This window comes from Bos mutus, chromosome 9 (assembly GCF_027580195.1).
Source record: "Bos mutus isolate GX-2022 chromosome 9, NWIPB_WYAK_1.1, whole genome shotgun sequence".
Classification (NCBI taxonomy): Eukaryota; Metazoa; Chordata; class Mammalia; order Artiodactyla; family Bovidae; genus Bos; species Bos mutus.
The window spans coordinates 9000537-9025525 of NC_091625.1; the positions used below are offsets into that span (position 1 = coordinate 9000537).

The window sequence follows — 24989 nt, forward strand, 5'->3', positions numbered from 1 at the left end:
AGAATTTCTCAGACAAGCAAAAACTAAAAGAATACAGCAATACTAAATCTACCCTAAAGGAAATATTGAAAAAAGTCTTCTATAAGTAGAAATGAAGTAAGAATACATAGGGAAGAGAAAATCACAACTATGAACTAAATCACTTAAGGCAGTATACAGATTTAAAAAACAACAAACAGAAACCAAAATAATTCTGGGAAAGTGATGATAACAAGAGTAAACAGTAAAAAGATGAACATGAGGATGCAAAAGAGGACTTCAAAATTATAAAATGTGTGGGAGGAGAGTAAGAAAACATAGATATTTTTTCTAGAACATGTTTGGGCCTATATGACTACCAATCTAAAAGCAAGCAGATGTAAGAAGGGGTTAACATACTTGAAAAACAGGATAGCCGCAAAAAAAAAAAAAAAATACAATAGATTCACAAAAGACAAAAAGAAGAGAACAAAGCATAATACAAAAGGAAAATCATCAAATCACAAAAGGAAAAAGAGAATAGAAAATAAAGTCAATGGGAAAACAAGGTTTAAAATGGAAATAAATACACCGTTGTTGTTTAGTCACTAAGTCATGTCTGACTCTTTTGTGACCCCATGGATTGTAGTCCCCCAAGCACCTCTGTCCGCAGGATCCTCTCAGGCAAGAATACTAGAGTGGGTTGCCATTTCCTTCTCCAGGAGATTTTCCTGACCCAGGGAGCAGACTTGCATTTCTTGCCTTGCAGGCAGTTGTTTACTGCTGAGGCACATCTATCAATAATTACCTTAAACATCAATGGACTAAATGCTCCATTCAAAAGACATGGAGTGGCAAATCAAATTAAAAAAAAAAAAAAAGGAAGAAAAAGAGCTTACAACATACTGCCTTACAAGAGACACACGTTATGGAAAAGGACACACATAGATTAAAAGTGAGGGGAGGGAAAAAGATATTTCATGCAAACAGGAATAACAAGAAATAGGGGTCACCATACTCATATAGATAAAATATATTACATCTAAAAAATGCAGAATACACATGCTCTTTTCAAGTGCTCATGAAAGATTCTCTAGGATTGACCACATACTAGGGCACAAACAAGCCTGAACAGATTTAAGAGTATAGAAATTATTTCAAGTATCTTTTCTGACCACAATTATATGAAACTGGAAATCAATCATGGAAAAAGAAACAAACAAAAAAACCCAATTACATGTAGATTAAACCACATGCTCTTAAAAAACCAATGAGTCAATGATAAAGATCAGAGAAGAAATTTAAAAATACCTTGAGGCAAATGACATTGAAAACACAACTATACAAATTCTATGGGATGCAGTAAAAGCAGTTCTAGAGGGAAGCTCATAAGGATACAGCTCTTCTTTAGGAAACAAGAAAAATCTCAAACAACCTAATCTACCACTTAAAAGAATGAGAAAAAGAAGAACAAGGAAAACATAACATTTGCAGAAAGAAGGAGATAATAAAGATCAGAGAGGAATTAAAGTAGAGATTTAAAAAATAGAAAGTCAATAAAACCAAGAACTGGTTCTTTGAAAGGGCAAATAACATTGACAAACCTCTGGCCATTATCACCAAGAAGAAAAGAGAGAAGACCCAAATAAGAAATGAAAGAGGATAAATCACAACTGATACCTCAGAAATACTAAAAATACCTTAAGAGAATACTATGAACAATTATATGCCAAAAGATTTGACAACCCAGAAGAAATGGGCAACTTTCTAAAAACACAGAGGCCACCAAAGCTGAATCAAAAAGAAATGGATAATTTGAACAAACAAACCAATCAATAGAAATGAAATAGTAACTGTAATAAGCATGGAAATATATACATTACCATATGTCAAATAGAAAGCCAGTAGGAATTTGCTGTATGACTCAGGGAACTCAAACTGGGGCTGTGTGACAACCTAGAGAGATGGGGTGGGTTGGGAGATGAGAAGAAGGTTCAAGAGGGAGGGGACATATGTATACTTATAGCTGAGTCATGCTGATGTATGGAAGAAACCAACCCAGTGTTGTAAAGCAATTATTCTTCAATTAAAAATAAATTTTAAAAAAGCTCCTGACAAAATTCCAGGACCAGAGGACTTCACTGTGGAATTCTACTAAATATACAAACAATAGCTTATACTGATTATTCTCAAAATGTTCCAAAAAACTGAAGAGGAAGAACACTCCCAAAGACATTCTATGAAGTCACCATCACCCTGATACCAAAACCAGATAAAGACACTACCAAAAAAAAAAGAAAATTATAGACTAATATCTTTGATGAATATAGATGCAAAAATTATTAAGAAAATATTAGCAAACTGAATCCAACAAAAAAGGTCATATACCAAGGCCAAGTTGGATTCATCTGAGTCACAAGGATGGTTCAATATATGCAAATCAATCAATGTGATACACCAATCAATGAGAGAAAGGACAAAAACCGCATGATCAAGATGCAGAAGAAGCATTCAATAAAATCCAACACCTATTCATGATAAAACACTTATTAAAGTGGTTATAGAAGTAATGTATTTCAACATAATAAAAGTTATTTATGACAAACCCATAGTCAATATATTACCCAATGGTGAGAATCTGAATGCCTCCCTGCTAAAATCTGAAAGAAGACCAGGATGCCTACTCTCATGACATCTCTTCAACATAGTATTGGAATTCTTAGCCACAGCAATTATACAAGAAAAAGAAAAGGTATTGAAATTGGTAGGGAAGAGGTAAAATTGTCATTATATACAGTTGACATGATAATATATATAGAAAACCCTAAAGATTCCAAATAAAAGCTGTTAGAACTGATAAATGAATTTAGCAAGGTAGCAAGATACAAGATTAACAGGATTAACAGGATTTGGTTGCATTTCTTTACACTAACAATGAAATATCAGAAAGTGAATGTAAAAAAATAATGCCTTTTAAATCATACCCCTCCCCCAAAATAAAATACTTAGGAATAAACCTCACCAAGGAGGTGAAGAACTTATATGCTGAGAACTACAAAACATTAGTAAAGGAAATTAAAGATGATTTAAAGAAATGAAGACTTCCCTGGTGGCTCAAACGGTAAAGCATCTGTCTACAATGTGGGAGACCCAGGTTTGATCCCTGGGTTGGGAAGATCCGCTGGAGAAGGAAAAGGCAATCCACTCCAGTACTATTGCCTGGAAAGTCCCATGGACAGAGGAGCCTGGTAGGCTACAGTCTATGGGGTCGCAAAGAGTCGGACATGACTGAGCAACTTCACTTAAAGAAATGAAAAGATATCCCATGCTTTTAGATTGGAAGAATTGATATTGTTTAAATGACCATATTACACAAAGCAATCTACAGATTTAATGTGATCTCTATTAAATTACACATGATATTTTCACAGAAATAGATCAAGTAATTCCAAAATTTACATAGAATCATAAAAGACCAGAATTACCAAAGGAATCCTGAGGAAAAAGAACAAAGCAAGATGCATAACTCTCACAGACTTCAGACTATACTATAAGGTGATGGTAATCAAATAGTATGGTACTGACACAGAAACCAATGTACCTATCAGTGGAACAGAATAGACAGCAAAGAAATAAACCCATACACTTAGTCAGTTGATCTTCAACAAAAGAGGCAAGAATATACAATGGTGAAAAGACAGTCTCTCCAGCAAGTGGTTTTGGGAAAGCTGGACAGCCACATGCAAATCAATAATGTTAGAACACCCCCTCACACCATTCACAAAAACTCAAAATGGATTAAAGACCTACATATAAGACAAGACACCATAAAACTCATAAATTGTACCAGTGTTTTTTTTAGTTCAATCTCCCAAGGCAAAGGAAATAAAAGCAAAAATAAACAAATGAGATCTAATAAAATGTATAAGCTTTTACACAGCAAAGGAAAGCCCAAAAGGAAACCATAAGCAAAGTTAAAAAGACAACTTAAAGACTGGCAGAAAATATTTGCTAATGATGTGACCAACCAGTGATTAATTTACAGTATATATAAACAACTCATACAACTCAACAACAAAAAACAGACCCAATCAAAAAATGAGCAGAAGACCTAAATAGATATTTCTCCAAAGACATACAGATGGCCAACAGACACAAGAAAAATGCTCAACATGCTAATTATTAGAGAAATGCAAATCAAACCTACAATGAAGTGTCACCCAACACTGGTCAGAATGGCCATCATGAAAAGTCTACAAACAACAAATTCTGGAGGGGATGTGGTGAGAATGTAAATTGGTGCAGTCACTATGGAAAACAGTATGGAGGTTCCTTAAAAAACTAAAATAGAGTTGCCATAGGATCCCACAATCCCACACCTGGACATACATCCATACAAATCTATAATTCAAAAGTACAGGCACTCCTATGTTCAAAGCATCGTTAATTACATTAGCCATGTAATTAGAAAGACAAGACATGGAAACATGGACAAGACAACCATGGAAAGACAAGACATGGAAACAACCTAAGTGTCCAAATACAGGTGAATGGATATCGAAGATGTATCTTCTTTATCCATTCACACACACACACACACACACACAATGGAATACTTCTCAGCCATCAGTCCAATTCAGTCGCTCCATCGTGTCCAACTCTTTGCAACCCCATGAACCACAGCACACCAGGCCTCCCTATCCATCACCAACTCCCAGAGTCCACCCAAATCCATGTCGAGTCGGTGATGCCATCCAATCATCTCATCCTCTGTCATCTCCTTCTCCTCCTGCCCTCAATCTTTACCAGCATCAGGATCTTTTCCAATGAGTCATTTCTTTGCATCAGGTGGCCAAAGTACTGGAGCTTCAGCTTCAACAGCAGTCCTTCCAATGAACACCCAGGATTGATCTCCTTTAGGATGAACTGGTTAGATCTCCTTGCAGTCCAAGGGACTCTCAAGAGTCTTCTCCAACACCACAGTTCAAAAGCATCAATTCTTCGGCACTTAGCTTTCTTCACAGTCCAACTCTCACATCCATACATGACCACTGGAAAAACCATAGCCTTGACTAGACGGACCTTTGTTGGCAAAGTAATGTCTCTGCTTTTTAATATGCTGTCTAAGTTGGTCATAACTTTCCTTCCAAGGAGTAAGCACCTTTTAATTTCATGACTGCAATCACCATCTGCAGTGATTTTGGAGCCCAAAAAAATAAAGTCTGACACTGTTTCCACTGTTTCCCCATCTATTTGCCATGAAGTGATGGGACCGGATGCCATGATCTTAGTTTTCTGAATGTTGTGCTTTAAGCCAACTTTTTCACTCTCCTCTTTCACTTTCATCAAGAGGCTCTTTAGTTCTTCTTCACTTTCTGCCATAAGGGTGATGTCATCTGCATATCTGAGGTTATTGATATTTCTCCCGGCAATCTTGATTCCAGCTTGTGCTTCTTCCAGTCCAGCGTTTCTCCTGATGTACTCTGCATATAAGTTAAATAAACAGGGTGACAGTATACAGCCTCGACATATTCCTTTTCCTATTTGGAACCAGTCTGTTGTTCCATGTCCAGTTCTAACTGTTGCTTCCTGACCTGCATACAGGTTTCTCAAGAGGTAGGTCAGGTGGTCTGGTATTCCCATCTCTTTCAGAACTTTCCACAGTTTATTGTGATCCACACAGTCAAAGCCTTTGGTATAGTCAATAAAGCAGAAATAGATGTTTTTCTGGAACTCTCTTTCTTTTTGATGATCCAACAGATGTTGGCAATTTGATCTCTGGTTCCTCTGCCTTTTCTAAAACCAGCTTGAACCAGCTTGAAGTTCATGGTTCATGTATTGCTGAAGCCTGGCTTGGAGAATTTTGAGCATGACTTTACTAGCGTGTGAGATAAGTGCAATTGTGCAGTAGTTTGAGCATTCTTTGGCATTGTCTTTCTTTGGGATTGAATTGAAAACTGACCTTTTCCAGTCCTGTGGCCACTGCTAAGTTTTCCAAATTTGCTTACATATTGAGTGCAGCATTTTCACAGCATTATCTTTCAGGATTTGAAATATTTCAACTGGAATTCCATCACCTCCACTAACTTTGTTTGTAGTGATGCTTCCTAAGGCCCACTTGACTTCACATTCCAGGATGTCTGGCTCTAGGTGAGTGTGAGTGATCACACCATCGTGATTATCTGGGTCATGAAGGTCTTTTTTGTACAGTTCTGTGTATTCTTGCCACCTCTTCTTAATATCTTCTGCTTCTATTAGGTCCATGCCATTTCTGTCCTTTATCGAGCCCATCTTTGCATGAAATGTTCCCTTGGTATCTTGAATTTACTTGAAGAGATCTCTAGTCTTTCCCATTCTCTTGTTTTCCTCTATTTCTTTGCATTGATCGCTGAGGAAGGCTTTCTTATGTCTCCTTGCTATTCTTTGGAACTCTGCATTCAAATGGGTATATCTTCCCTTTCCTCCTTTGCTTTTTGCTTCCCTTCTTTTCACAGCTATTTGTAAGGCCTCCTCAGACAGCCATTTTGCTTTTTTGCATTTCTTTTTCTTGGGGATGGTCTTGATTCCTGTCTCCTGTACAATGTCATGAACCTCTGTCCATAGTTCATCAGGCACTCTATCTATCAGATCTAGTCCCTTAAATCTATTTCTCACTTCCACTGTATAGTCATAAGGGATTTGATTTAGACCTGACTGGTCTAGTGGTTTTCTCCATTTTCTTCAATTTAAGTCTGAATTTGGCAATAAAGAGTTCATGATCTGAGCCACAGTCTGCTCCCGGTCTTGTTTTTGCTGACTGTATAGAGCTTCTCCATCTTTGGCTGCAAAGAATATAATCAATCTGATTTTGGTGTTGACCATCTGGTGATGTCCATGTGTAGAGTTGTCTCTTGTGTTGTTGGAAGAGGGTGTTTGCTATCACCAGTGCATTCTCTTGGCAGAACTCTATTAGCCTTTGCCCTGCTTCTTTCTGTACTCCAAGGCCAAATTTGCCTGTTACTCCAGGTGTTTCTTGACTTCCTACTTTTGCATTCCTGTCCCCTATAATGAAAAGAACATCTTTTTGGGATATTAGTTCTAGAAGGTCTTGTAGGTCTTCATAGAACTGTTCAGCTTCAGCTTCTTTGGCATTACTGGTTGGGGCATAGACTTGGATTACCGTGATATTGAATGGTTTGCCTTGGAAACGAACTGAGATCATTCTGTCGTTTTTGAGGTTGCATCCAAGTACTGCATCTCGGACTCTTTTGTTGACTATGATGGCTACTCCATTTCTTCTAAGAGATTCCTGCCCACAGTAGTAGATATAATGGTCATCTGAGTTAAATTCACCCATTCCAGTCCATCTTAGTTCACTGATTCCTAGAATGTCTACATTCACTCTTGTCATCTCCTGTTTGACCGCTTGCAATCTGCCTTGATTCATGGACCTAACATTCCAGGTTCCTGTGCAATATTGCTCTTTACAGCATCGAACTCTGCTTCCCTCACCAGTCCCATTTACAACTGGGTGTTGTTTTTGCTTTGGCAGCAACATGGATGGACCTATATAGATTATCACACTAAGTGAAGTAAATCATACTAATTGAGCAAACTCATAAGGTGGAAAAGTAGAAGGACGTGTGCTAATTCTTCATGAAAACTCCAAAATGCAACCAACCACTGAACAACCATCAGCAGGAGAATGTTGGATTCCACCCAAAAAAGATACTCCACATCCTAGGGCAAAGGAGAAACCCCTAACAAGATGTTAGGGGCGGCAAAATCACATTTAGAATCAAACCCCATACCCGCCAGAGACTCTTGGAGGGTTCAAGCAAAACCTTGTGTGCACCAGGACCCAGGGACACCACAGGAGACTGACCCTGACCTGCCTTTGAGTGTTTGAGTGTCTCCTGTGGAGGAACAGGTCAGTAGTGGTCTGCTGCAGGAACAGGAGCTCTGGCTGAGGCAGACTTGAGAGGGGCGGTATGTGAGCCCCACCATAGAGCCACTGAGCAGACAACCCACAAACTAGAAAACAATTATATCAAAGAAGTTCTCGCACTGTTGCAAAAGTTCTAGGGCCCACCACAGAATTCACAACCTGGTGATCCTGCAAAGGGACAGAGAACCCCCAAGGAATTTGACTTTGAAGGCCAGTGTGATTTGATTACAGAACTTCTACAGGACTGGGGAAACAGACTCTTGGAGGGCACAAACAAAACCTTGTGCACACCAGGACCCAGAAGAAAGGAGCAGTGACCCCTCATGAGACTGAGCCAGACTTGCTTGTGAGTGTCCAGGAGTCTCTGGCAGAGATGTGGGTCAACAGTGGTCTGCTGTGGGATCAGGGCACTTAATACAATAGTCCTGGCATAAATCCTTTGGAAGGAGTTATGACTCCATAGTCCTTTTGACTCCATTACCCCCACCATAGTTTGGCCTCAGGCCAAACTACAGGGAGGAAACACAGCCCCACCCATCAATAGAAAATTGGATTAAAGATTTACTGAGTATGGACCCACCCATCAGAGCAAGACCCATATTCCCCCACAGCCAGTCCCTCCCATCAGGAAGCTTCCACAAGCCTCTTACTTTATCCATCAGAGGGTGGACAGAATGGAAACCACAGTTACAGAAAACTAACCAAGCTGATCACATGGACACAGTCTTGTCTAACTCAATGAAACTATGAGCCATGCCATATAGGGCCACCCAGGACGAATGAGTCATGGTGGAGAGTTCTGGCAAAACGTGGTCCACTGGAAAAGGGAAATGGCAAACCACTTCGGTACTCTTGCTTGAGAACCCATGAACAGTATGAAAAGGCAAAAAGATAGGACACAGAAAGATGAAATCCTCAGGTTGGTAGGTACCCAATAAGCTACAGTGGAGAAATACTTCCAGAAAGAATGAAAAGGCTGAGCCAAAATGAAAACAGCACCCAGTTGTGGATGTGACTGGTGAATGAAGTAAAGTCCAACGCTGTAAGAACAATACTGCATAGGACCCTGGAATGTTAGATTCATGAGTTAAGGTAAATTGGAAGTGGTCAACAGGAGATAGCAAGAGTGAACATCAACATTTTAGGAATCGGCGAACTAAAATGGATGAGAATGGGCAAATTTAATTCAGATGACCATTGTATCTACTACTGGGGGCAAGAACCCCTAACGAGAAATGGAGTAACCCTCAAAGTCAACAAAAGAGTCCAAAATGCAGTACCTGGGTGCAGTCTCAAAAACAAGAGAATGATCTCTGTTCGTTTTCAAGGCAAACCACTCAGTATCACGGTAATGCAAGTCTATGCCCCAACTACTAATACTGAAGAAGCTGAAGTTGAACAGTTCTATGAAGACCTACAAGACCTTCTAGAACTAACACCAAAAAAGATGTCCTTCTCATCATCAGGGACTGGAATGCAAAAGTAGGAGGTCAAGAGGTACATGGATTAACAGGCAAGTTTGGTCTTGGAGCACAAAATGAAGCAGGGCAAAGGCTAACAAAGTTTTGCCAAGAGAATGCACTGGTCATAGCAAACACCCTCTTCCAACAACACAAGAGACAACTCTACACATGGACATCACCAGATGGTCAATACTGAAATCAGATTGATTATATTCTTTGCAGCCAAAGATGGAGAAGCTCTATACAGTCAGCAAAAACAAGACCAGGAGCTGACTGTGGCTCAGATCATGAACTCCTTATTGCCAAATTCAGACTCAAATTGAAGAAAGTGGGGAAAACCACTAGATCATTCATCTATGACCTAAATCAAATTCCTTATGATTATATAGTAGAAGTGAGAAATAGATTCAAGGGATTAGAACTGATACACTGATAGACATAGTGCCTGAACTATGGATGGAGGTTCATAACATTGTACAGAAGGCAGTGATCAAAATCATCCCCATGAAAAAGAAATGCTAAAAGGGAAATGGTTGTCTGAGGAGGGCTTACAAAGTGTTGAGAAAAGAAGAGAAGCAAAAGGCAAAGGAGAAATGGAAAGATATGAATGCAGAGTTCTGAAGACTATTCAGGAAAGATTAAAAAAAATTTTTTTAAAGGCCTTCCTAAGTGATCAGTACAAGGAAATAGGGGAAAATGATAGAAAGAGAAAGGCTAGGGATCTCTTCAAGAAAATTAGAGATACCAAGGGAATAGTTCATGCAAAGATGGGCACAATAATGGACAGAAATGGTATGGACCTAAAAGAAGCATAAGATATTAAGAAGAGTTGGCAAGAATACATAGAAGAACTATACAAAAAGATCTTTATGACCCAGATAATGACAATGGTGTGATTACTCACCTAGAGCCAGACATCCTGGAGTGTGAAGTCAAGTGGGCCTTAGGAAGCATTACTACAAACAAAACTAATGGAGGTGATGGAATTCCAGTTGAGCTATTTCAAATCCTAAAAGATGATGCTGTGAAAGTGCTGCAGTCAATATGGCCACAAATTTGGAAAACTCACCTGTGGCCACGAGATTGGAAAAGCTCAGTTTTCATTTCAATCCCAAAGAAAGGCAATGCCAAAGAATATTCTAACTACCACATAATTGCACTCATCTCACACGCTAGCAAAGTAGTGCTCAAAATTGTCCAAGCTAGGCTTCAGTGGTACATGAACTGAGAAGTTATAGATGGTCCAGCTAGATTTAGAAAAGGTAGAAGAACCAGAGATCAAATTGCCAACATCTGCTGGATCACAGAAAAAGCAAGAGCATTCCAGAAAAGCATCTACTTCTGCTTCATTGACTACGTTAAAATCCTTTGACTTTGTGGATCACAACAAACTGTGGAACATTCTTAAAGAGAATTCTGTATGTAAGTAAAGAAGCTACAGTTTGAACCAGACATGGAACAAGACTGGTTCAAAATTGGGGAAGAAATACATCAAGGCTGTATATTGTCACCCTGCTTATTTAACTTATATGCAGAGTACATCATGAGAAATGCTGAGCTGGAGGAAGCACAAGCTGGAATCAAGATTGTCGGGAGAAATCAATAACCTCAGATATGCAGATGACACCACCCTTATGGCAGAAAGCTAAGAGGAACTAAAGAGCCTATTGATGAAAATGAAAGAGGAGACTGAAAAAGCTGGCTTAAAACTCATTCAAAAATGAGGATCATGGCATCTGGTCCCATTACCTATGGCAAATAGATGGGGAACAATAGAAGCAGTGACAGACTTTATTTTTTTGGGCTTCAAAATTCACTGCAGATGGTGACTGCTGCCATGAAATTAAAATACACTTGCTCCTTGGAAGAAAAGCTATGACCAACCTAGACAGTATATTAAAAAGCAGAGTCGTTACTTTACCAGCAAAGGTCCGTCTAGTCAAAGCTATGGTTTTTCCAGTAGTCATGTATGGATGTGAGAGTTGGACTGTAAAGAAGGTTGACCATCGAAAATCTGATGCTTTTAAACTGTGGTGTTGGAGAAGACTCTTGAGAGTCCCTTTTCTGCAAGAAGATCAAACCAGTCAATCCTAAAGGAAGTCAGTCCTGGGTGTTTATTGAAAGGACTGATGCTGAAGCTGAAGCTTCAACTCTTTGGCCACCTGATGTGAAGAACTGACTCATTGGAAAAGACCCTTATGCTGGAAAACATTGAAGGCAGGAGGAAAAGAGGATGATAGAGGATGAGGTGGTTGGATGGCATCATTGACTCGAGGGACATGAGTCTGAGCAAGCTCTGGAAGTTGGTGATGGACAGGGCAGTATGGCGTGCTGCAGTCCATGGTGTTGCAAAGAGTCAGACACGACTGAGTGACTGAACTAAACTGAACTGAAGGGTAGTAATTTAGAAAGAGAACCACAAATACCTTATGATGTCACTTACATGTAGAATCTAAAATATGACACAAATCAGTATATCTATGAAATAAAAACATAGGCACAGATACAGAGAACAGACTTGTAGTGCCAAGGCAGATGAGCGGTAGGGGAGAGAAAGGTTGGGAGTTTTGGACTAGCAGATGCAACCTATTATATATAGGATGGATAAACAACAAGGTCCTAATGCATACCACAGGAAACTCTATTCAGTATCTCATGACAAACCATAACAGAAAAGAATGTGAAAAAGAATAAATATATGTATAATACACACACATATTGTATCACACACACACACATATATATGTAAGTGTGTCACTTTGCTGTACAGAAGATATTAACACCATATGGTAAATCAAGAATACTTCAATAAAATAAAAAATAAAGATGGCAATGGAAAAAGTAAGCTATTATATAAGAATAAGTATAACACAGAGAATATAACTAATGTTTTATAATAGTAACCAAAATAAGATTATAACTTATAAAAATTGGAAATCCCCATATTGCACACCTGTAAGATATACTGTACATCAACTATATAACTTATACTGTACACCAAGTCAACTCACAGAACTGAAGGGAGAAATAAACAATTCAACAGTAGTAGTTGGAGACTTTAATACCCCATTTTAAAAATCAATAGAACATTAGACAGGAGATTAGTAAGGAAATAGAAGCCTTGAGCAAATATACAAGCCAATTACACCTAACAGACTGTAGAACATTCCACCCAACAACAGAACAATACACATTTTTCTCAACTGCACATGGAACTTTCTCCAGAGTAGGCCATATATTATGTTATAAAAAGCAAGGCTCAGTGATTTAAAAGGACTGAATCCTTCCCACTGTTATAGGATTTTAAAAGCAATCCCATTCCTAATAATACTTTTTCCATTCATAACCTTGAGTTCTAATTTTGTCCAGGCACTGTATTTACCTACTGTCTTCCAATTTATATCATTTCCTTTTATTTTCTGTGGATGTTTTTCCTCTACTGATTTTAAAAACCAATTTGGGCAGGAAATTCCCTTTTACCATCTTTATAAGCCTCCGTGGGTATTCAAGAAACATTTGTGCATATCCAAACTTTGCTAACTAGCAGTCGTTGATTTGGTTTTGCACGATGTTGGTCTGGACAGTGTTTATGAAAAATCCGAAATAATTGCCCAAATTAAAACTCTAAGCTTTTCAGAAAAAAATCTGGGTTTTTGGCTTAAAAAATTGGGCTGAACTGGTAACACTGGACCTGCTTCCCTATATGGTAAGAGCTGGGGAAGCTAATTAGCAGCTGTCCCTGTGACTGGGCTGGGCTCTACATTTCCCTTAGTCTACATGCATGTCCTCTACATGAGGACAGCTACCAATGCTGTTAGCAACTCACTTGCTCTATTAGCTTTTCCTATAGAATTCTTATGAAAAAAGTGAAAATTTCTTATATGGACACTTTTATTCATGATAGAAAATCTAAAGCTAGACTTAGAAGGGGCCATGTGTTATTTTTCATTTTGTTTTTGTTTTCAGATATTTAAACCTGAATTACATTCATAAACTGATTCCTTTAATAATATTTATTGAGTGCCACCTTGCCTACTATTCTAGATGCTGGTGGATAGGATAAACAAGGAACCTCGGGAAGCTTACATTCTAGTTTCCTGGCTGGGCTCTAAAGCCATGTGGTTGTGACTCTTGGTTTATATCACTGAGGGAAGGATGTCTTCAGTGTTAAAACCTTCAGAAGGATGGAGGGTAGTGAGGATTGAGAAGAGACCAGTGGGTTAGGTGATTGGGAATGATTTAGTTCATAGGTGGGGGGTGGCTGACTGATTTTATTAGTTTTACTCAAAGGACATTAAAGACAGATAAGCACAGAGACATCTGCCATCGTGCTGATCAGAAGCTAGTAACGGAAACAAACACTTTCGAAGTCAACATTTTGGGTTCTCAAACATGGTGCCAGGTCTCTCATGTGCACAGAGATTGCATGCTCCTAATGACTTTCCATATCGGAAAGAACTCTGCATGAGAAGTTGCAGGAAATGGCCTGAGGCCCACTCCCTCGCCACTAGCCATCTGGGTGACAGTGTCTCTGGGTGAAGAGTGAGGAGCAGAACTCCGGGTCGTCTGGACTCCAGCAGCGGGGGAGTACTCACCGTGGGTCTACATGGAGGTGGGAGTGGCGGGGACTGCAGTCCTGCCATGTGGGAGCTTGGGTGGGGAAGGAGGAGCTCAAGGACCACGCCCTGGGACACACTTCTCTGGGGCTGGACTCGGGACAGTGGCTCAGGACACTGTCCTCTGGGGCCGGACCCCACGTCCCAAGCATGCTGGGTCTGGAGTGTGGAGGAAGGAGACAAGCTCCAGGATTGGGTTGCAGGGGCATCCCGCAGAACCACCCTGTGCCCTGTCCCTTGGAACCACTGTGGGCCCTGCCCCTCGGATGGTATGTAGCTCCATTCTGGCCAGTCCTCCCCGAGTGTGGTCTCAGCCCCAGGCAGCTTGGGAAAGACACTGCTCTTCCACTCCCTCAATCAGTGCTCCCTCCTTGGTCTACATCGAGCGTAAAAGGGACTTCTCCGGATATGTCAACCAGGCCTTCCACCTGGCCTTCAGCTGCCATGGCACCTTCAGCCTCTTCTGTGATGCCAGTGACATCTTCCTGCAGAATTCAGTTCACTGCAGCCACTGTGCTGGCTGGTGGGTCACTTGACCTCTCCTCCATCCAGGTAATGGTGACCATGGCCTCGCCCACAGCATTTTCAATTTGCCTTCTTCAACAGTTACCCAAAGAATCCTTCCCAAGGCCAAGATTTGGCCTAAAATCTTTGTCAGATCCCACCTGAAAGCTGTTCCTCAAGTGGCTCAAAGGCGCTCGGGACTCGGGTGTGCAAACAGAGTGCCCAGGGTTGTCAGTTTTCTCACTGGAGGAGATTTAGGCACAGGAATGGTGGAAACTGAAAGAGAAGGAGGTCATCTTTTTAGTGCGATATGGAGTGACAGATGGTGCTTCAATATTCCACACGCTCCAAAATGACCAGCTTGCCAATGTCTGGGTGAGGAGGATTTAATAAAGTTTAAAAGGGGGTTATCGTCTCATTATTTCATTGTTTTCCAACATCCCAATTAAAAGCAGAGACAGAAAATAAAAACGAAACAAAACAACACAAAAAAATCTGCAAGCTTTCACAGCAGGGATATTCTAGAACTTCAAGGGAGACATTTCTGATGGGTTCTGTGAACAGTACAAATCCCAAAGTTACTCATTATGGATGGAAAATCCATTTGGAGATAAGTGCATCTGGTTCTTATATTAACTTCTTTTTAAAATTAGTTAATTTATTTTAATTGGAGGCTAATTACTTTACAAACTTGTGGTGGTTTCTGCCATACATTGACATGAATCAGCCATGGGTATACACGTGTCCCCCATCCTGAACCCCCCTCCCACCTCCCTCCCCATCCCGTCCCTCAGGGTCATCCCAGAGCACCGGCCCTGAGCACTCTGTCTCATGCATTGAACCTGGACTGGCGATCTACTTCACATTTCAATGCTATTCTCCCAAATCATCCTACCCTTGCACTCTCCCACAGAGTCCGAAAGTCTGTTTTTTACATCTGCGTCTCTCTTGCTCTCTCGCATATAGGGTCATCATTACCATCTTTATGAATTCCGTATATATGTGTTAATGTATTGGTGTTTTTCTTTCTGACTTTCACTCTGTATAATTGGCTCCAGTTTCATCCACCTCATTGGAACTGATTCAAATGAATTCTTTTTAATAGCTGAGTAATACTCCATTGTGTATATGTATCACAGCTTTCTTATCCATTCGTCTGCTGATGGACATCTAGGTTGCTTCCATGTCCTGGCTGTTGTAAACAGTGCTATGATGAACACTGGAGTACATGTGTGTCTTTCAGTTCTGGTTTCCTCGGTGTGTATGCCCAGCAGTGGGACCGCTGGGTCGTATGGCAGTTGAATGAACAGGCTGCTCTATCTTTGCCATTGGTGGCTGCAGCAGCTCCCAGCTCGTCTGGAGCTCGCCTCAGGAGGTCGCTGCCGCTCACTGGTCCACTGAGGAGAGTTCTTTGATTTGGCTGGAAAAACAGCAACCTGCTGATTGGGTGAGGCTGTATCACGTGATGGTTGTCACGGAAGGAGTGTGCCGAGCATCCTCATGAGAGCAGAAAGCGATGCTTCCAGATTGCAGGACAGCTGACCACTGAGGCATATGACAGTGTAGGTGTTCCCAGTACTCGTTTAAGAGGTTTGATGGATATATACAGGTAATATTAATATACTGTTACAGTGAGGATGGAGAGAACTTTGTTTATTTTACAGCAGGAAGAGGATGAAGATATGCGTATATTTATAAACCAAGATAAGAGGGGTATTGGTGAGGGAGAGGTGGGAGACATAAATGGAGTTTGAACATATGAAGTACAAAAATGGTTGTAGAATGGGAGATGAAGCAACAGAGAAAGAGATGATACATTCCTGGAAGACAGGAAGCAGTGGAGTCACAAGCACAGAGGAAACTGCTAGGTGGGCGCTGTTGGCACATGGGCCAGGATACTTCCCCAGGCACCAGGAGAGGCTCAACCCAGGAGGAATCAGAGAGCGTCTGTGGAGGCTGGAAAGGGGGTGGTGTGTGTGTGTGTGTGTGTGTGTGTGCGCGCGCGCGCACATGTGCATGTGCGCATGCATGTGATGAAAATGAGATCCTGGGTTACATCCTCATTCATCATCCAGCCAGACAAGAGAGCCAGATAGCCTCCGGGCTGGGGGTGAGCAGATTAGTGAAGAAGGTAAAACCAGAGTTTATATCTGTATCTGTGTATATACAGACCAACCTCCTTTTATTGTGTTTCACTTTCCTGCGCTTCAAAGATATTGGTGATTTTTCTTTTTTTCAATATTGAAGGTTTGTGACATATGTGTGTTGTCAAATGATGGCTAGCATTTTTTCTTAGCAATAACATTTTATGTACATTTATAGATATAATAGAGTACAGTATTGTGTAAATACAACTTTTACATACACTAGGCAACCAGAAAACTTGTGTGACTCACTTTACTGCGATATTCACTTCATTCCAGTAATCTGGAACTAAGCCTGCAGTATTCCTGAGGTATGTTGTGTACATGTATGAACATATACATATATGCATAATATGTGTGTACATGTATTTAACCAAGTAAGAACTTTAGGCCAGCATAGCTTTTTCATATTTTTTCCTGATTTCCTTACTACATGTGACTTTGTCTCTAACACAAACTGTAAAACCAAAGTTCCAGAATTCTCCATGAGTTTGGTTGTCAGTTTCAGTGGAGCTTGGTGTGATATTCCCAGTGTCTGACTCTTTGCAACCCCATGGACCGTAGCCCGCCAGGATCGTCTGTCCATGGAATTCTTCAGGCAAGAATACTGGAGTGGGTTGACATTACCTTCTCCAGGGGATTTTCCTGACTCAGGGATCGAACCTAGGTCTCCTGCACTGAAGGCACATTCTTTACCGTCTGAGCCACCAGGGAAGTCCCAGTTAGTAGTTACTATCTCAATATATGATATTTTATGTATATAAACAACCTCTGGCCGTGTAAGCCTCAAGAGAATTTGTGTCTGCTACACATGATTGTTTAAAAGAAAAGCAAGATTCCTGCCTTGCTGAGTGTTTATATACAATGTGGTTAAGTTTATATTTTTGAGATTAGTTGTTTGTCAGTTGCTTCATTTACTATTATTTTCTCCCATTCTGAAGGCTGTCTTTTCACCTTGCTTATAGTTTCTTTTGTTGTGCAGAAGCTTTTAATTTTAATTAGATCCCATTTGTTTATTTTTGCTTTTATTTCCAATATTCTGGGAGGTGGGTCATAGAGGATCCTGCTGTGATTTGCAGCTCAATTCCAGAAAAATAAACGACCCAATCAAAAAATGGGCCAAAGAACTAAATAGACATTTCTCCAAAGAAAGACATACAGATGGCTCACAAACACATGAAAAGATGCTCAACATCACTCATTATCAGAGAAATGCAAATCAAAACCACTATGAGGTACCATTTCATGCCAGTCAGAATGGCTGTGATCCAAATGTCTACAAGCAATAAATGCTGGAGAAGATGTGGAGAAAAGGGAACCCTCTTACACTGTTGGTGGGAATGCAAACTAGTACAGCCACTATGGAGAACAGTGTGGAGATTCCTTAAAAAACTGGAAATAGAACTGCCATACAACCCAGCAATCCCACTGCTGGGCATACACACCGAGGAAATCAGAATTGAAAGAGACACATGTACCCCAATGTTCATTGCAGCACTGTTTATAATAGCCAGGACATGGAAGCAACCTAGATGTCCATCAGCAGATGAATGGATAAGAAAGCTGTGGTACATATACACAATGGAGTATTACTCAGCTGTTAAAAAGAATACATTTGAATCAGTTCTAATGAAGTGGATGAAACTAGAGCTGATTATACAGAGTGAAGTAAGCCCGAAAGAAAAACACCAATACAGTATACTAATGCATATATATGGAATTTAGAAAGATGATAACGATAACCCTGTATGCGAGACAGCAAGAGACACAGATGTAAAGAACAGTCTTTTGGACTCTGTGGGAGAGGGAGGAGGGGGATGATTTGGGAGAATGGCATTGAAACATGTATAATATCATATAAGAAATGAATCGCCAGTCTAGGTTTGATACAGGATACAGGATACTTGGGGCTGGTGCATTGGGATGACCCAGAGGGATGGTATGGGGAGGGAGGTGGGAGGGGGGTTCAGGATTTGGAACACGTGTACACCCATGGTGGATTCATGTTGATGTATGGCAAAACCAATACAATATTGTAAAGTAATTAGCCTCCAATTAAAAAAATAAAAATAAAATAAAAAAATAAAATCCAGACTTTGTAGAGGAAAAAAAAAAAAACAATGTGGTTAAGTTTAAAAGTCAACATGAAGGAATGTGTTTCTCCATGTTTTCCAATGAAAATCTAAATATAATGTGTGTTCACTGTGTATTTTTTCCCCAAAGTTTCTTCATGGATCCAGTGAGACCAGTATTTTGAAACAAATTGAGGCAAAAGTATACTTGGACTGTCTTTAGGTTTCTCTCTGCTACCTAGGAAGAATTTGAGTATTTTTATTTCCTGTAAGAATGAAAAAATCAGCTAAAATGCCTTTATGGTATTTAGTTTCAGTCTTAAATTGATACCTAGGAAATCAGAATTAGGAATTTATTTTGCAAGAGTTTAAGTGGTAAAACTTCTTTGGAATAATATACATGTAATTGTTAATAGTGCTCTTTAAAATCCCCTGTACGTCTCTCTACTAATAAAACCAGGAGATAGTATCTATTTTCTTTATAACTGTCTGCTGTTTGCAAGACTGCAGTGAATTCCGAGATTCTGTGGGAATATCTTGTTGAGTAAAGGAATATCACCCCACAGTACAATAGTCTGAAAGTTGCTCACTTTTACATACCTCAAGCTTTAGCAACACTTTATCAGGAAATTTATAAAAAGGGAAAGAACAGGATAAAAATTCCATAGGTAACTGTAGGTGTGACTGCTTCTGTATTCATTAGGTAGATAACTGTAATGAGTTATAAATTCATTGAGAAAATACAGCTGAGATACTGAGTTGTAGAAACCTTCATACTGAGATACTCTGTCCTTGCCTCCTTCAGTTTCCACACAATGGTTCTTTGTTTTCCTCCCACAGTAAGATATTTCCCAAAGGCCTTCCTGAGGAGTTCGCCATAGCTGCCATGTTTCGGGTGCGAAGGAGCGCAAAGAAGGAACGGTGGTTCCTGTGGCAGGTTTTAAACCAGCGCAACATGCCACAGGTAAGGACGGAACCAGAGAGGGATGCTGATGAGTGTTCTCTCTTGAAACTGTGGGCATAAATTTGGGAGCAGACCTCATATAGGAGTATTCTTTTAGAGGAATCATCCACAGGAAATGCAAGAATTCTTAGCGTTCGGGGTGCGGGGTGGTGTCTCACTGAGATACATAATTGGAGAGCCTGGTGGGTGAGACAAGATTAGAGTTTTGTTTTGTCTTGTTTTTTTTTCTGGATTCCTGTTTTGTCTGAAGGCACTCAAATTGACTGCCCTTTCTGTACAACTGCTTCATTGATGCCAAGTGCATCTCACTAACAACTTCTTCATCTCCTATCATTTCTGATATCTCCTATTATATATTTAAAAGCTGTTAATTGTTTCATCTGACATCCCTAATGAATTAGGGAATGAGATATAAATATTGATTCCATCAATAGAAAATAATTGGACACATGCTAGATGCTAGTTAGTGACAAAATAAGACATTGGCAAAGCATGATTCCTGTTCTCAGGGAGCCTAAGGTCTGGGGATGCCACACCGGAGCACGATCGCAGGGTAGCGGTGGCCGAAGACAGTTTGGAGTTGGGTGAGAACTGTGGGAGTGTGGAAGAGACAACTCCCCAAGATGGCCCATGAAGGGAGCGGGGATCTAGGAACACTTGTGAGAGAGGTTGGTCAGAAAGGAAGGGAGCAGGTACTCCAGGGAGTGAAGGTAAACATCACGGTTACTGATGGGCATCATCTATCTGTGTTTATTTCTGTACATATCCATCAAAATGTTTTTATTACCATACGTGAAATAGATTGCCACTCCAGGTTCGATGCATGATACAGGATGCTCACAGCTGGTGCACTGGGATGACCCAGAGGGATGGGATGGGGAGGGAGGAGGGAGGGGGGTTCATGATGGGGAACACATGTACACCCATGGCTGACTTGTGTCAATGTATGGCAAAACCCACTACAATATTGTAAAGTAATTAGTGTCCAATTAAAATTAATTAATTTTTAAAAAATTTTAAAAAATGTTTTTCATTTTACTGATCTTTTATATCTGTTATCATAGTCAGAATTTTATGATGGAAATATGACTTGAACAGGAAGAATATGCACTCTGTGAAAATGTATTTTCTCTGCACCATGCAAATCATCAAAGGTTAAAGAGGTTGATCTCAGTTTCCATGCTAAGGGAAGTGATCATCTCTTATTTTTATTATTATTATTATTTTTTTTACTTTACAATATTGCATTGGTTTTGCCATACATCAACATGCATCCGCTATGGGCGTACACGTGTCCCCATCCTGAACCCCCTCCCACCTCCCTCCCCATACCATCCCTCTGGGTCATCCCAGTGCACCAACCCCAAGCTTCCTGTATCCTGCATCGAACCTGGACTGGCGATTCGTATCTTATATGATATTATACATGTTTCAATGCCATTCTCCCAAATCATCCCCCACCTCCTTCTCCCACAGAGTCCAAAAGACTGTTCTATACATCTGAGTCTCTTTTGCTGTCTCGCATACTGGGTTGTCATTACCATCTCTCTAAATTCTATATATATGTGTTAGTATACTGTATTGGTGTTTTTCTTTCTGGCTTACTTCACTCTGTATAATAGGCTCCAGTTTCATCTACCTCATTAGAACTGATTCAAATGTATTCATCTCTTATTCTTTTTACATTAGTAACATTTAATTCTTGAATTACTTATACAGAGTTTTTTTATACACACACACACACATATACTCCTACATGTCCTCTCACAAAAGGAGCATACTGCACTCACCAAATACCACATATTTAAATCATTTTTGTAGCTGGATGTTTACTGTTCTTTTATGTTAAGAAATCTGATGGACACAAATGTCATTTAGAACATTTTACTGAGTGCCCCAGTTCTACTAACATGAAACTTGAGTTTTTATTTGTATCTTTAATAATTTTTAAAAATGAATTTCAAACATTTAAAGATAATTTGCATTTTTGCAGGTTTCTGTAATAGTTGATGGTGGAAGGAAGGTGGTGGAATTGATGTTCCAAGCTGCCGAGGGAGATGTGTTGAACTACATTTTTAAAAATCAAGAACTCCGTTCTTTGTTTGATCGTCAGTGGCATAAACTGGGCTTTGGTATACAATCCCAGGCCATTGCACTCTATGTGGACTGTAACTTAGTTGCAAGCCGACACACTGACAGAAATGGCACAGTGGACTTCCGTGGGAGGACTGTTATTGCTGCCCGAGCTTCAGATGGCAAACCTGTGGATGTGAGTTGTGGACTAGTAACTTTTATAACTTTAAAGAAAATGTCTTATTAAAACCTTTTTGCCTTTAATAGCTATATATTTCTTTCTCAACACTGCTTAATTTGCTATCGGATGTGTGAAGCATAGCTATGTATTTCCAGTCACATTTTCACATATATTATTTTCTATCTGTTTTCACTTATTTTTCTCTAGCCTGTGAATTTGAAAGAACTAGGTAATGCCTTAAAAATAAAGTTATTAAAATTAAATTTTAGTAAAATTTGAAAATATTATACAAAACTAAGCTTGATCTAGGCTTCCCAGGTACTTCAGATGGTAAAGAATCTGCCTGCCATGCAGGAGACCTGGGCTCGATCCCTGGGTTGGGAAGATCCCCTGAAGAAGGGAATGGCAATACTCTACAGTATTCTTGCCTGGAGAATTCCATGGACAGAGGAGCCTGGTAGGCTACAGTCCATGGGGTTGCAAAGAGTCAAACAAGACTGAATGCCTAACACATACATACACGTAAGTTTGATCTAAGTTCATATGCTTTGAATAGAAAGTCTGGAAAAAGATGAAGTTAAATGGTTCCAGATTATCTGAAGTTTACATTCAAGAACAATAGGCTCTTTATTCATCCTCAGATTCACAAGTATTTGTATTGCAAACTATTTTTCATTAATTCATAACGGTTTTTCAGAGTTTTGTTGGATAAAAGGGGAGGGGAAGTATATCTAAATTTGATGACTTCATGTGTTCTTATGGGTGGAATGATGGAAAAACCCATACAAATAATCTGAGTGCAGACCACCAACAGGAATTGTTAACACAAAGCACTTCACAGTTAGGTTTTATTTCAAAAGTATGATTCTGTGCAAGTACATGTTTGGCTAGCATATTATTTTTAAAAGTTTCTGTGGAAGACATCAGAGATGGATGACAGATAGATATATAGACAGATATTACACAATAGAATGGGACAGACTAGAGATCTCTTCAAGAAAATTAGACATACCAAGGGAACATTTCATGCAAAGATAGGCTCAATAAAGGACAGAAATGGTATGGACCTAATAGAAGCAGAAGATATTAAGAAGAGGTGGCAAGAATACACAGAAGAACTGTACAAAAAAGACCTTCATGACCCAGATAATCACGATGGTGTGATCACTGACCTAGAGCCAGACATCCTGGAATGTGAAGTCAAGTAGGCCTTAGGAAGCATCACTACAAACAAAGCTAGTGGAGGTGATGGAATTCCAGTTGAAATATTTCAAATCCTAAAAGATAATGCTGTGAAAGTGCTGCACTCAATATGTCAGCAAATTTGGAAAACTCAGCAGTGGCCACAGGACTGGAAAAGGTCAGTTTTCATTCCAATCCCAAAGAAAGGCAATGCCAAAGAATGCTCAAACTACCGCACAATTGCACTCATCTCACACGCTAGTAAAGTCATGCTCAAAATTCTCCAAGCCAGGCTTCAGCAATACATGAACCATGAACTTCCAGATATTCAAGCTGGTTTTAGAAAAGGCATAGGAACCAGAGATCAAATTGCCAACATCTGCTGGATCATCGAAAAAGCAAGAGAGTCCTAGAAAACATCTATTTCTGCTATATTGACTATGCCAAAGCCTTTGACTTGTGTATCACAATAAACTGTGCAAAATTTTAAAAGAGATGGGAATACCAGACCACCTGACCTGCCTCCTGAGAAATCTGTATGCAGGTCAGGAAGCCACAGTTAGAACTGGATATGGAACAACAGACTGGTTCCAAATAGGAAAAGGAGTATGTCAAGGCTGTATATTGTCACCCTGCTTATTTAACTTATATGTAGAGTACATCATGAGAAATGCTGGGCTGGAGGAAGCACAAGCTGGAATCAAGATTGCCGGGAGAAATATCAATAACCTCAGATATGCAGAGGACACCACCTTTATGGCAGAAAGTGAAGAAGAACTAAAGAGCTTCTTGATGAAAGTGAAAGAGGAGAGTGAAAAAGTTGGCTTAAAACTCAACATTCAGAAAACTAAGATCATGGTATTTAGTCCCATCACTTCATGGCAAATAGATGGGGAAACTGGCTGTTTATATTTTTATTTTATATTTTATATAGTGGCTGACTATATTTTTCTGGGCTCTAAAATCACTGCAGATGGTGATTGAAGCCATGAAATTAAAAGACACTTACTCCTTGGAAGGAAAGTTATGACTAACCTAGACAGCATATTAAAAAGCAGAGACAGTACTTTGCCAACAAAGGTCCGTCTAGTCAAGGCTATGATTTTTCCAGTGGTCATGTATGGATGTGAGAGTTGGACCATAAAGAAAGCTGAGCGCTGAAGAATTGATGCTTTTGAACTGTGGTGTTGGAGAAGACTCTTGAGAGTCCCTTGGACTACAAGGAGATCCAACCAGTGCATCCTAAAGGAGATCAGTCCTGGGTGTTCATTGGAAGGACTGATGTTGAAGCTGAAACTCCAACACTTTGGCCACCTGATGCGAAGAGCTGACTCATTTGAAAAGACCCTGATGCTGGGAAAGATTGAAGGCAGGAGGAGAAGGGGACAATAGAGGATGAGATGGTTGGATGGCATCACCGACTCAATAGACATGGGTTTGGGTAAACTCTGGGAGTTGGTGATGCACAGGGAGGCCTGGCATGCTGTGGGACTTGGGGTTTCAAAAAGTCTGACACGACTGAGCAACTGAACTGAACTGAACTGAACTGAATGACAACAGTCCTAGGCAAACCTTTCAGAAAGGTCTCTCCAGAGTCAGAGGAGGAATTGGGTCTCAGCAGCTAAACCTGAGATGTGACTTCCAGCAGTGGGAGCAATGTAGATACATAGGAAATGATCCTCAGGGAATTCTGAGGACAATAGTAGGGAGTGATGGTTGCTCTTGCTGGAAACACTGCTGTTGAGTGGAATCTGCATGGCTGCTGCTGCTGCTGCTAAGTCGCTTCAGTCGTGTCCAACTCTGTGCGACCTCATAGACGGCAGCCCACCAAGCTCCCCCGTCCCTGGGATTCTCCAGGCAAGAACACTGGAGTGGGTTGCCATTTCCTTCCCCAATGCATGAAAG

The 24989-nt window shown here is 40.1% G+C and overlaps 1 protein-coding gene across 1 annotated transcript in view; it reads left to right on the plus strand.

Moving 5' to 3' along the window:
- Nucleotides 1-24989, plus strand: part of COL19A1 (collagen type XIX alpha 1 chain) — a 412517-nt gene that overhangs the window by 44205 nt on the left and 343323 nt on the right. The window contains exons 4-5 of the mRNA XM_070377142.1: nt 19525-19648; nt 21642-21917. Coding sequence (XP_070233243.1) covers nt 19525-19648; nt 21642-21917 — 400 coding nt within the window. The remainder of the gene's footprint in view (nt 1-19524; nt 19649-21641; nt 21918-24989) is intronic.